Here is a 13,963-nt window from a genome sequence, read left to right as displayed (position 1 = left end):
CATGCAGGGTGGTAGAGCTCTGGGGTGCCTGACTACACCTGTCAGTGTTAACACATGGAAGGGGCCCGGGCCGGAGCTACTGCATGGCTCGCTAGAGAAAGCCCAGCCTGCAGTAAAGAATAATGGAGTGAATTTCAGGGACCCTGGGGAAAAAAAGGTAACTATATCCGTGAAGTTCGGCAAGCTGTTTATGACATGTCAAAACGAACCAGGCTGTCAAGGCAGAAGGTTGGAGGTGGTCTTCCCTTCTCCTTGGGGTGATAGACAGTGTCCCCAAGTTACTCAGTGCTGTTTCTCCTGGGGGTCAGGTCTAAGCATGTCTTCACCAAGACTCCCAGCAGCACTACAGAAATGAAGACCCAGAACAAAATCACTTTCTAACGTATGTCATAACAATGCATGTAAATTGGGAGTGCCATATGTATGTACTGGCATACATATATATCCAGCATGGGATGACTTCAGTTTCTAACAGTGCCTGCATTTTGAGATTTTAGGATGATTGAGTATTTAGACTGCAGCATGAATAATTCTGTTTGCCATGAGTCTGTCAAGTCATTACCAGGAAAGAAAAATTATCAGAGACCTGCATAAGATTCTGTGGATTTCTTTACGCAGGCCCACCATTTTTTTTAAAAAAAAAACAGACTTCCTCTTTTAGTAAGATCATCTGGACTTATAATTCGTTTGGTTAACATGTAATTTTGAATTTCAGAAACAAGCATAAGGGAACTTCTGTTACAGTAAGGGCAAGTTTGGTTGGACAAAAGGAAGAAGTGTTTGGCTTTTCGAGAGGATTGAAAACTAAGAGACTGTGATTGTGGGGGAGGTTTGGATCTCTGTCTCCAGAAATCTTTAAAGGTGGAATTTACATGTGTCTTCCTTGGTTAGTTTCACCCTCTTCCTTGGTTAGTTTCACTGCTGGCCTGCCTGCCTGCCTTACTGAGTTGAAGACCTAGTGATTTGTGGAGCCCTTTCCACTTCTGAGTTCTTCTGAGCTACCCCAACCACTGGGTGAAACAAGCAGTTTTCTAATTGCAACCCAGACCACTGAAGCAACATACAAAAGAAAGCCAAAGCAGCCAGGAAAGAAAATGCATTGCTAAAAGCACAATAGCAAGTTACTTGAGGTACTGGCCCTGCCCTTGTAGCAGCTGTGTTTCGGTTAAGGTTTCCCTTTTTCATGGTTACATCTTGAGATGTGTTTTACATTCCAGACACACAAGCAGTGTGACCTGGAGTGAAAAGGAGCTGAAAGAATATAAAATTACCAGTGGCTTGCAAAGGAAAATTCTTTGTGTGCATTTGCCAGACAGATATTTGGGGGAAAACTGAGAAGGTTAGGAGATCCCTGAAGCAATGTAGTTTTTTTATTGCAAGCCTGTGGAATTATTTGTATACCCAAGAGGGCCCTACATCACAGCATGTGAAAATATTTATATCCAGGGCAAGTAAAAAGCCGCCCTCTTCACTGCAGTCCTGCAGTCTTCTGTGCCAAGTCAGCATTTTGGTCTTTTCCAGAATGTGACAATGACAGGAAAAGTCCTAGCTCTGCCCTCTGCACATCGAGCTGGAGCTTTATCTGCTCGTTTTTCCATGGAAAATTCAAACTTTTGCTAACGTCCCTGTGATAACTTCTTTCTTCATAAAAGTTAAAACCCTTCAATGGCTTTGCAATTTATGACGGGTTTCCTCTTTTAAAAAGAAGGAAAAAATGTAGATACCATGAGCCACAGGCTTCTAAATGTAAATGCCGGGGAGAAGGTTTAGTGACGACGGTGCCGTCTCTGAGGACACGTTTCGATAACCACTTATAATACTGCGTCTTAAAAGCTGGCAGGAACATTTGTCAGGAGCCTGTGGTGAGAAGCACAGGCCTCTCCCCCCAGATGAGATGGCTGTCTGCTCTAGACTTTTATCCAAAACGTTCCACTCCAAGGCACACTTTCTGTAGATGGGCGAGTGATGCCTTGCTTCTTCTCTACACACTGGTTTTTCCTGTCATATTTTCTAAGGAGAAATTGTGGTTTGTCAGATAACATCCATTCTTGCCTTTCCAACTTCCACAAGCTCTCCCAGGCAAATTATACTTGACCTGGTTTCAGATATAATTGATCTTAAAGGCTGAGAATAATCTGTACGTTTTGTTTAGTTTTAGGCAGTACAGATGATGGATCAGTGTTTCTTAGATCCCCTCCAATTGAAATGAGAGCCAGAACTTCATGAAGGCCAGACTTCTAATTTCCCTCAAGGCACAAAACCAGGAGACAATCTTCTCCATTTTACTTTTATTTGGGCAGGAAGGGGGAATTGACGTTTTGAGGTTCAAGAATTGCTTTACTTCAGTTGCCAATTTCAAACTCCAGGTTTTATGTCTTGGAGCAACATTCCTTTATAATAAATACTGGTGGGAAGTTGAATCATGCAGGGAGTGGGGGGTTGGGGGCTGGTCATGTTTGCTGAGAAGTTTAGTGTTGCTTTGAGAAGCTTAGCATTTTTAAAGCCCTTATCTGAAACAGCCTTAAAAATGCATTCCCTTCTAGGATGTTCCTCCAGCAGTACAAAATGTTCTATGAAATTGCAGTAACGTAGAGTTTGTTGATTCTGGGGTCCTTCACTTAAGTGCCCTGGCTAACCCGTGTGCCCGTGGAGAAGGGTAGGAATACATGAGCTGTTTCATCCAGTCGATACGGCGCAGGTACTCTGCTGGGCACTGGCCCACATGCCCCACAACTGCAAGTGTGTGAGGCGAGAGTCATTCATCCTTCCCCATTTCACAGATCAGCAAACCAAGGAGACTCAGGGAGCTCTGTGAAATTTCCCAGGACCACACAGCTGCAACAGTTAGTGTTGAAGCCCCCCTTTAAATAACTTTTTGGAATAAGTGAACGTTTCAAGTAAGTAAATTAAAAGGTAACAGGTCGATATGTAGAAAAGTCAGGCTTCGAACCCAGGTTTGTCGGGCATCACAATCCTTGCTCTTTGCCCCGCACCAAGCTGCTTCTTTTCACAATAGTGAGCATTCATGTGTCACTTTCTACTTGCTGAGACTCTGCACGTGTACCTTCCATTTGGTCGTCCGCAGCCCTGGGAAGTGGGCAGGGCCGGGCAGGTTCTGTGTCGCAGGTGAGGAAACCAAGTCCCCATGAGGCCAGTGTGCTCACCCAGAGTCTGGTGGCCAGGAGAGGGCAGAGCTAGAAGCAAGGCCTGTGGTCCTTTCTGCTGCCCAGGTGGGTGATGGGTTGAGAGCAGGGGTGGGGCTGGCATCCTGCGATCCCTTCCTGTTACATTCAGCCCTCTGAGCCTGTGAAAATAAGCAAGTGAAGCCTATTTCAAAACTAGTCCTTCATAATACCGTATCTCTCCTGCATGCGTCCATATGGGATCATGCACCCACATCTGTCAGAGGTTTGTGTAGCCAAGCCTCAGGGGGTTCTCCAGGCATGTAAAAAGTAATTGTGTGACCTGGCACAGACGGAGACTCCAGGACCAAGCCCTGGGTTGACTAAGAACTCCAAAGCTTTTGCAGCTGTTGCATTTATTTGGTTTCATTCCTTTGCTTTCTGGTGCTGGTCTTCCTCGGGCTTCCTAACTGGAATTTTCATCCCTGATGACCACCGTGCCAGCTCCACGGTTGCATTTACGGGATCCCTTGCTACGTACATGATGTCATCTCCAAGAAGGAGGCTGAGCGTCAGGATGCTGGGCTGTGTTTTTATAGCGTAGCCTTTTGAGGGGGCTGAGGGAGTATGAGAGTGCAGCGGGGTTGTGTTCCCAGTGTTTATCACGTCTGTCCATCGGTTTCAGGTTTGTGACAGCTCAGGAGCGGGTGCTTTGTCCCTCCCACCCCCGGGGTGACTGGGGAGTGATTTAGGTGGCCTGTGGTTGTCCTAGTTCCCCGTTCTGCAACGAGAAAGCTCAGGCTCGGCTCCATGCAGGGAACAGGAGGGGTGCACGGAGGAGGCTCTTCCAGAACCTGGCACGGGTTCGTTCTTTTCTGGCACAGTGCTTTCATACCCCCGGCCCAGCGAGGTGCTCTGGAAGTTCTGCGTCTGTTCGACTCAAGTTTCCCTCTTTAAACATACTGTAATTATTTATATAAAAACTGTTAGGAAAAGCAGCATGGGCTCTTGAACATATTCTAGGCCAAGATGGTAACCCACTGGGGGCCACCCGTACCTTACCCTGGGCCAGTGGGTGGTTCTGTGCAGCCCTCAGGCTGGTGGAGCGTCTGCCCTGCCTCCTGTGGTCGAGGAACTGTGAGGACACTCTTCCCTTTTGCTTTATGCAAGGAACAGGATTCTCCACCCTGTGCAGCCAAGGCAAAATGCAGAAATGAGGTGGTGGCCGAGGCTGTAACTGGCCTTCATAACCCTGTCTTTGGATCACCGAGCCTCATTGTTGACTTTTTGGGTCAAGGATATAAATTTTAACTCATAAAGGAAGAGTATAGTGATAACGAATCACTTCCCTTTTATATGTTGGGGTTCCATGAGCGGTTTTATTGGGGGGTGGGAAAGGGTTCTGCTGCTAAGTGGGAAAAAAAATCAAAGCAGAAAAACACTGATCTGATTGGGATTGACATATGTACACTAGTGTGTATAAAATAGATAACTAATAAGAACCTGCTGTATAAAAAATAAATAAAATTCAAACAAAAAAGAAAAGAAAAACACTGATCTAATGGATAGAGCACCATGCTTGGGACGAAAGATTTGAATTCTCTGGCTTTGCCAGGGACTGGCTGTGTGATCTTGGGCTAATCACATTACTTCTCTGGGCCTCAGTCTCTTCATCTGTAAAATGGGGAGGCTGAACTCATAAGGTCTCTTTTATTTGAAAGTCTGTGAATGTTTCTTCCTACTTGACTTCCCCATTGGCATCTTATCCTTTAGAGACCTGTGCTCATCCTTGACAGCAGAGCTCTTGCCTTTGGATTAGCTCTGACCCTTGATTACTTAGGGTTACATTGTATGGGTCTGAAAAGCCTTGAGAGCCTGGTTGAGTTTAAAACTTCACTGGGGCATCCCCCTGCTTCAGCTTGATCTTGTGTTTAAACCAGTAAACATGCCCAGCAAAGAGATATACTTAAATGGCCTTGCCACCGCATGGGCTGAATTCAAGCCTCTCTAGTTCTCAGTGGCGGTCTTGATGCTGCACTAGTCCAGATCTGTTTTCAGCGCTGTCGGGTTGCATGATCCTGGCATGATGCCCATGTTGTATTCCATGTGGAGATGGTCAGCAAGAAGCCCCGCCTGATTGCGTAGCTTTTGTAGTACTTGCTCATGGACGAATAGAAGACACCCCAAAGAGCAGAAGCTCAGCTTCCTGGGTCAGGAGAATGTTTTCCCAAATGGACTTAAACATCCTTCGGGCCTTAAAGGGTTAAGGGAATCACCTTTTTCCCTGAAAGCAGTGTGTGTTTCAATAATAAGAGTGAGCATTTGCAGCCCTCTCACACCTGGAATCGCCTTCCCTTAAACTCTGACTCTTGGGATGAGGTTGGAAGATAGCATCCAGGTGGCCCAAATTCCCAGGTGTGTGAATTCCCAGGTTTTATTCACAAAACGTGGGCTCTTTTAGTAACTCTTCTTGAGACATGCTGAAAGGATCAGTACACAGCTTCTGGCTGCTGTGGATTCTTGACAATAACGCTTAGCTTAGAGGTGTTTTGTTCCATGTTTAGTTGCTTACTTGGGCTGTATTGATCAGACCAAAATGAAAACTGATGTGAAACAAAGCCAGAAGAATGCAAGCTTTGGGCGGTGGAAGTGGAATTGACTACACCACAGAGACAGCTGGCACCTTATCCACAGTGGAACTGATTTGGCTTCTTTTAGGCAAAGTACCTTTTATAATCACACAACCCAGGGGACATTAAAAGAATGCATGCCTGCTAAGCGGGCAGCTCTAAACATGTAACTTTTTTTTTTTTTTTTAAACATGTAACTTTTTAAGGAAACTTCAACCTGGCTTGCTAGAAAGGGAACCTGGGCCCAGCATGGTTACTCTTGCTCTATGGTACAGCTGAGGAAGGGGGCGTTCTGGTTGGTAAACCGGGCTATTTTGCAAGAATCTGAACACTTTAAAATATGCTTTATACTAAAGCTATATATTCTGAACTTCTAATTACCCTCTAGGGCTTTTATGAGAAATCAATGAAATTAAATGCATTACCTGCTTCAAAGAGGCCCTGACACACGTAGGGGTTCAATAAACACTGGTTGAATGAATAATCCCACAAGAGTTCATCTAATTAACATTCTTACCTAGTGGCTCAGGATATAGGTAGAGAAATGCACCAGAAAAGGTAACAAATATTATTAAGCTTGCTTACTGGGGGCTGCGGGTATTTTACAGTCTCTAAAACAGGAAGCAAAATCAACCAAATTCCATAGTTCACCAAACACAGACTCCTAATAGCAGTGGAATTTTCCCAGCCAGGCTCCCCTAGGATGTAAGAGAAATTTTCCACATAGGGAAGACCTCGATGGCAGGGCCATCATGCTTCCCCCCTCCCCACCCCGGACCTGCCTCCACAGATCGGCTTCCAGATTCGCACTCGGGTGCAGGACCTGGGCCACGGCTGCATCTTCCTGGTGCAGAAGGCGGGGGCCCTCCAGGTGTGCCCCACGGACAGCTACACCAAAAGGGAGCTGATCGAGTGTGCCCGCGCGGTCACAGAGAAGGTAAGGAGCAGCCCTCAGGGCAGGCGGGACCCGCCGAGACCAGGGACAGACCAGGAAACTAAGCCAAAAACCAGCCAGCTGGGTCAGGTCTGATCGTCTTCCCTCCCACCCAGGGTCTCCCCAGGGCCGGGGCACATCAGCCAGCTGGGGGTGATCTGTGGTCCTGAGAAACTGAGAGCGTGAGAGCGACAGTCCCACAGAGGTCAGGGCCCTGGCGGTCAACTTGGAAGGCTCTCCTGTGGACAGACTGGCCAGGTGGTGTCCCAAATCACAGTCAGTGCCAGGAGCCACTCCCTGCAGCCCCTTTGCACACTTTTGCCACCAGGCTCCCTTCTCAGAGAGGCTCCCAGGTGCTGGGGGTGAGTAAGAAGGACCCACAGCTCCTCTTTTGTGATCTCTTTATTTCCAGATGAGACAGTGCAGTGAGGAGGGTTAGCACCCGTGAAGTCACATGGCACTGTGGTGGGAGAGCAGGAGCCGGCAGGAAGTTTTCTGACTCTGTCGGCAGCTGTTTGTAGAGAGAATCCCATAGCGTAGTGCATGGGACTCTAAGGTCTCAGCTAAGCTGCTTCACCCTGCCAAGCCTCAACTTCACCATCAGGAAAGGGAGGATGAAGAAATAGAATACCTGGCCTACGGGGTGTGTAGGTTACATGCAGCGATACAGGTCAAAGAGCCTGGCACAGTGCCAGGCGCACCGTTCAACACTGAGTAAATTCTAGGCGCTGCTCCCCGTCTGTCCTCCACCACTCCCTTCTCCCTGGAAGTTTTCCATGGTTCACAGCACCCCATCCTGAATATCCCTTCATTCCCAGTAGTTCCTTGACTCTCCCGCAGTTTGCTGATGGTTTTGCTTGGCTTATTTCTCAGAGTCATTTTTCAGGGCAGCTGCTGTGCAGGCCACTTGAGGTGCCGGTGGCAGCATCCGTGCTTTGCTGGTGTTTCCCTCTCCTTCACTTGGGTCGCAGGACAGAGCTCTGCACCGTTGAGAAGCTTGGCAGCAGGACTTGAGGGGTGGGAGGGAGACCCTCCCCTGGAAACTGGCTGGACAGAGGCTGCTCTGTACGAGGCCCCTCGCAACAGCCAGACATCAGCCTCCCGCAGCCCACAGGACTGTCCAGGCCTCCCTGGCCTCCCCAGGATGAGGAAATAAATCTCAGCTCAAGGAAGGCCCTCTCCCTCCTTTGAAAGCCCTTCCTTGTTGTTGAAGTTACTCGTGCCAAGTTCCCCCGTAGGAAACCTTGGAACAGGAGCATGAGGGAGGGAAAGAGGGGGTCCAAGCTGCGTGGTGCTAGCAAGCGTGGCCAAGCAGCCTGGTCTTCCTGAGCTGGCCTCCATCTTACTGCTCCTCCAGCAGAAGGATCCCTGACCCAGGACACCAGGAAGAGGGGTCAGAGGCAGGGGGTCGGCTTGGGCAGAGCATCTAGCCTTTCGGGCAGTTTCCTGCTACATCTCTCTGCCCTGCTCATCTCCTGCCCTCCCATCTCCACCTGCCGTCTTTCTTACCTGTCTAGGTGTGTCTGTGTGATTGTCTCCAGCCAGGAGGGCAGACCCAAAAGGGCAAGAGACGGGGTGGGTGAGGAAGGAAGGAGGGGGCTTGTGTGGCAGGAACGTGGGGGGAGGCCTGGGAGATGGGATCCAGTTGGGAAGGGAACTCGGCTCCTCTCCACAGCAGTGGGAGAGCTGTCCCCAGGGGTGTGGTGGGTCCAGCTTGCCTTGTAGGAAGGTGTCTTTAGGGACATGAGGGTGCGCTGGAGAAGTGACAGGTACCCAGCAGAGGGTTTCTGGCATGGAAGGCACTGGAGTGAACACCTTAGCCAACCTGCTGGTGGCAGGTGATGGTGCGAGGGAGTGGTAGGTGGGGAGTTTACACGAGGGGGTCCTCTCTGGGGTCCACTATGAAGAACTTAATAGACAAGAGGCAGCCGAGGGAAAGAGTGACAAGTGTTAGCAGAGGGCTGTTCTACAGAAAACCTGATCAGAGGGGACAGAAACAGCCACACCTTTTACGGGAGCCCGATCCTTATCCCTCTTTGTGATTTCAGAAACATCAAGTAGAGTAGCATCTACTCTCTAGTAAACCCTTATTACCTGCCTAGTAATTTACGTGCATTTTTCCACCATGTACTCCTCCTATCAACCCTGATTGGCAAGAAGTAATAGCCCCCTTTTCCAGATGAGGAAACTGAGACTCAGAGAGGTGAAACAGCCTGCCCAAGTCGTGTAGCCAGCAAATGGCAGTGCTCTGATTCAGGCAGGTTGTTGACTCCAAACTGTGCTGGTAACCCCTGAGCTGCATTGACTCCCAGAGAGAAAATTCACTGTTCTGTTTTGTTTTACCTTTTTTTTTTTCCCAGTTTTATTGAAGTATAGTTGACATATAGCACTGTTTAAGTTTAGGTTGCACAGCATCATGCTTTCTTATGTATGTCATGAAATGATTACAATAAGTTTAGTTAACATCCCTCATCTCATATCAATACAAAAAGTATACATGTCTATATATTTTTTCATTGTGATAAGAACTCTTAGGACTTTAACAACTTTCATAAAGATAACAAAGCAGTGTTAACTATAGTCATCATGTTGTGCATTGCACCCCTAGGACTTTCTTAAAACTGGAAGTTCATGCCTTTTGACCACCTTCCTTCAATCTCACCACCACCCCACCCTACCCCACCCCTCACCATAACCACAAATCTGACCTCTTTTTCTATGAGTTTGATTGTTTTTTTGTTTTGTTTTCATTTTTGTTCAATTTATTTAGACTAAAACGAAAACAGTTCACCCAGTTCTCCTACCCCTCATCCCCAGCCTCTGGCAAGCACCAGTCTGTTCTCTCTATCTATGAGCTTTGGTGTTTGTTTTTGTTTTAAGATTCCACATAAAAGAAGTCATGCAGTATTTGTCTTTCTCTGACTTATTTCAGTTAGCATAATGCCTTTGATGTCCATTCATGTTGTCGAAAATGGCAAGATTTCATTCTTATTTATGGCTGAATAATATTCCATTGTGTATATGTACCACATTTTCTCCATCCATTCATCCATCGAAGGACACTTGGGTTTTTTCCTTGTCTTGGCTATTATAAATAGTGCTACAATGAACATGGGGGCACATATATCTTTTTGAGTTAGTGTTTTCATTTTCTTTGAATAAATACCCAAAAGTAAAATTGTGGGATCACATGGTAGTTCTACGTTTAATGTTTTGAGGAACCTCCATACTGTTTTTCATATACGGCTGCACCAATTTTTATTCCCACCAAAGGTGCGTAAGGGTTCACTTTCCTCTACATCTTTGCCAACACTTGTTATTTCATTTTGATAATTAACAGTCTGACAGATGTAAGGTGATATCTCATTGTGGTTTTGATTTGCATTTCCCTGACAATTATGTGGAGCATATTTGCATGTGCCTGTTGGCCGTCTGTGTATCTTTTTTGGAAAAATATCCATTGAGATATTCTTCCCATTTTTAAAATCAGATTTTTTATGTTTTGCTTTTGAGTTGCATGAGTTCTTCATATGTTTACCAGATATATTATTTGCAAATATCAATATTTTCTCCCATTCAGTAGATTGCCTTTTCATTTTGTTGGTGGTTTCCTTTCCTGTGCAGAAACTTTTTAGTTTGATATAGTCCCACTTTTTTTTTTTTGCTTTTGTTTCTTGTGCTTTTGGTGTCAGATTCATTGCCAAGACCCAAGACCTATGTCAAAGAAGTGACCAGCTATATTTTCTTCTAGGGGTTTCAGGTCTTACATTCAGGTCATATATTTAATCCATTTTGAGTTAATTTTTGTGTATAGTGTACGATAATGGTCCAGTTTGATTCTTTTGCATGTGGCTGTCTAGTTTTCTCAACACCATTTATTGAACAGACTGTTCTTTCCCCATTGTATGTTCTTTGCTCCTTTGTCATAAATTAATTGATCAGATATGAATGGGTTTATTTCTGGACTATCTATTCCATTGATCTACGTGTCTTTTTTTATGCCATTACCATATTGTTTTAATTATTGTTGCTTTGTGGTATAGTTTGAAATCAGAAAGCATTATGCCTCCAGTTTTGTTCTTCTTTCTCAAAATTGCTTTGGCTATTTGGGATCTTTTATGGTTCCATACAAATTTTAGGATTATTTGTTCATTTTCTGTGAAAAATGCAATTTTAATTTTTTTAAATTTTTTTTCTTTTTTGGGGGCTGCATTGGGTCTTCATTGCTGTGCACAGGCTTTCTTTAGTTGCGGTGAGCAGGGGCTACTCTTTGTGGCGGTGCGCAGGCTTCTCGTTGTGGTGGCTTCTCTTGTTGTGGAGCATGGGCTCTAGATGTGCGGACTTCGGTCGTCGTGGCACGTGGACTCAGTAGTTGTGGCTCGTGGGCTCTAGAGCGCAGGCTCAGTAGTTGTGGCACACAGGCTTAGTTGCTCCATGGCATGTGGGATCTTCCCAGACCAGGGGTTGAACCTGTGTCCCCTGCATTGACAGGAGGATTCTTAACCACTGCGCCACCAGGGAAGCCCCCATTTTAATTTTGATAAGAATTGCATTGAATTGCATACTGGTTTTGGTAGTGTTTTACACTACCAAACTACTATTTCAACAATATTCTTCTAATCCATGAGCACAGAATATCTTTTCATTTATTTGTGCCTTCTTCAGTTTCTTTCTTTGATGTTTTGTAGTTTTCAATATACAGGTCTTTCACCTCCTTGGTTAAATTTATTCCTAGGTATTCTGTTCTTTTTGATGCAATTGTAAATGGGATTGTTTTCTTAATTTCTCTTTCTGATGTTTGTTGTTAGTGTATAGACACACAATAGATTTTTGTTTATTGATTTTATATCCTGCAAGTTTGCTGAATTCATTTATTCTAATTTTTTATGGGGTCATCAGGGTTTTCTACATATATTATATCATCTGCAAATTGTGGCAGTTTTACTTCTTTCCAGTTTGGATGAATTTTATTTCTTGTCTAAAGCTTTTAGCTTTTCCCCTTTGAATATGATGTTAGCTATTGGCTTGTTGTATGTGGACTTTATTATACTGAGGTATGTTCTCACTCTGTTGAGAGTTTTTATCATAAATGGCTGTTGAATTTTGTCAAATGCTTTTTCTGCATTTATTAAGATGACTATGTGATTTTTACCCTTCATTTTGTAAATGTGGTGTATCACATTGACTGATATGTGGATGTTGAACCACCCTTGCATCCCTGGAATAAATCCCACTTGATCATGGTCTGTGATACTTTTACTGTATTGTTGAGTTCAGTTTACTATTTTGTTGAGGATTTTTGCATCTGTGTTCATCAGGGATATTGTCCTGTAATTTTATTTCCTTGTGGTATCCTTGCCTGGTTTTGGTATCAGAGTAATTTTGGCCTCATAAAATGAGTTTGGAAGAGTTTCCTCCTCTTCTATTTTTTGAGCATTCTTTGCAGTGTTTCCTTTTTTTTGTAGTCTGAAAACCTATGGGTTATATTTTCTCCGTCTTCCCCCTGACATTTCCTCTCTGCCTATAGGTGTCCTTGGTGCTATCAGCTCTCCAAGCTGGGAACAAGGGGACCCAGGCATGTATCACAGCTGCCACTGCTGTGTCTGGGATCATCGCCGACCTGGACACTACCATCATGTTTGCGACTGCAGGGACCCTGAACGCAGAGAACAACGAGACCTTCGCAGACCACAGGTATGGGAGTGAAGGCTGTCCTGTGGGCTCCTGGATGGGGAGAGGTTCAGTATGGCCTGATGGACTTTGGAGGTGCTGCCCAAGAGCCAGAAATGTGGTTATCCATTTTGATTTCAACAGGACGCTCAAGTGGGGGAAGTGACCCACTTAATCAAAATAAGTGCCTTTCTCAACTGCAAACAGAGTTGTGTTCCAGCTTTGCCTCTCACAGCCTAAATCCAGTCTGCTCCAGCAGAGGATAGCTTTTTGATCTTTTTGCTTTCTAAGCTAAAAAGCTGTGCCCCTGATTTTTTCACCATCCCTAGTAGGACTGGTTGTGGCCCAGGCAGGCATGTAACTCTTACCTAAGTGAACAGTGAAGCACCGAGCCTGCTGTCTCTCCCGGGCTCTTTAGACTCTTGAGACTCTGCTTCAGAGGCTGGTACCAGGGTCTCCGTTTGCTGCTGGAGACCCCACATATCCTCACCACGTGTCCAGCACCTTTCTTCCTCTCTCTTCAGCCCCAGGACTGGGCAGGGGAGGAGATTCCCAGTGCTCTGTCACCCCTTCCAGGACCCAGCCCCTTGGGCTGTGATGTCCAGGGCAAGGTCCCCTGACCCATGTGTCCTCACACGTCCCTGTAACTATGAAGTATTTTCAGGGATCGTAGGAACCACAGTGAAGAAGCTACAGGGTGGGGGGACGGGGGCCAAACTGATGAGCCTGAATCTTTAATTGAAGCTTTACCATTAATCGACTATGTGAATTCTGGGCTGACTTTCCTCTCCTCTCTCCTAATTCTCTTACATGGAAGATGAGAGCCTCCTATTAAGGGAGGAGAAATGCATCACCTCTCTTCTTCAACACCCTTTAACGAAAGTCCCTAGAAGGGTTTCTTTTCCTCCTAACTCCCAGTGACCAAGCTCTGCCCTTTGTCCCTCCTCCTGCCCATGCTCTCCTGCCTTTCTCAGGGAGAACATTCTGAAGACAGCCAAGGCCTTGGTGGAAGACACGAAATTGCTGGTTTCGGGAGCTGCATCCACTCCAGACAAGCTGGCCCAGGCAGCCCAGTCCTCGGCAGCCACCATCACCCAGCTCGCCGAGGTGGTCAAGCTGGGGGCCGCCAGCCTGGGGTCTGACGACCCCGAGACCCAGGTAGGTACAGGGGGGCCTCGTGGTCCCGCAGACACTGTGCACCAGGCCTCAGAAGAAAGCAAAGGCAAAATAGGGACTTTGGGTGTGGACAACATGTGCACGGGTGTGTCCGTGGTTTGGGGACTGGTAGGAAGCAATTATCTAGGCAGGATAGTGGCATGGACTGTGGTGTGGCCGTGGCTATGGAGATACGCCAGAAGATTTGAGAGGAGCCTGTAAAGAAGACTCAGCCGGGCTTGGTAAACGATTGGACGCCGTGAGCGTTGGAGATGAGGGAGAGTGGGGGAGGCCGAGATGACTGTGCGTTTCAGGCTAGATCAGTGAATGGACGGTGGCTCCATGTACCCAGCTGGGGCTCCCTGGAGGGAGGGCTGCCCCAGGCGGAGATGCAGGTGAGTTCGATTTGCAGTGTGTTGCACTGGAAGTTCCGGAGAGACACTCAGGTAGAA

General features: G+C 46.4%; 1 protein-coding gene across 7 annotated transcripts in view; it reads left to right on the top strand.

The window, feature by feature from the left end:
- TLN2 (talin 2) overlaps positions 1–13,963 on the top strand; it is a 463,505-nt gene that overhangs the window by 405,315 nt on the left and 44,227 nt on the right. For 6 of the 7 annotated variants that reach the window (XM_067029739.1, XM_059058563.2, XM_067029737.1 and 3 more), the window contains 3 exons: positions 6,543–6,689; positions 12,214–12,380; positions 13,331–13,514. In XM_067029739.1, the coding sequence (XP_066885840.1) occupies positions 6,543–6,689; positions 12,214–12,380; positions 13,331–13,514 (498 nt within the window). The remainder of the gene's footprint in view (positions 1–6,542; positions 6,690–12,213; positions 12,381–13,330; positions 13,515–13,963) is intronic. The other variant, XM_067029738.1, reaches the window with a different exon arrangement.

Source organism: Kogia breviceps, chromosome 3 (assembly GCF_026419965.1).
Source record: "Kogia breviceps isolate mKogBre1 chromosome 3, mKogBre1 haplotype 1, whole genome shotgun sequence".
Classification (NCBI taxonomy): domain Eukaryota; kingdom Metazoa; phylum Chordata; class Mammalia; order Artiodactyla; family Physeteridae; genus Kogia; species Kogia breviceps.
This window is presented reverse-complemented; position numbering and strand designations above follow the sequence as displayed.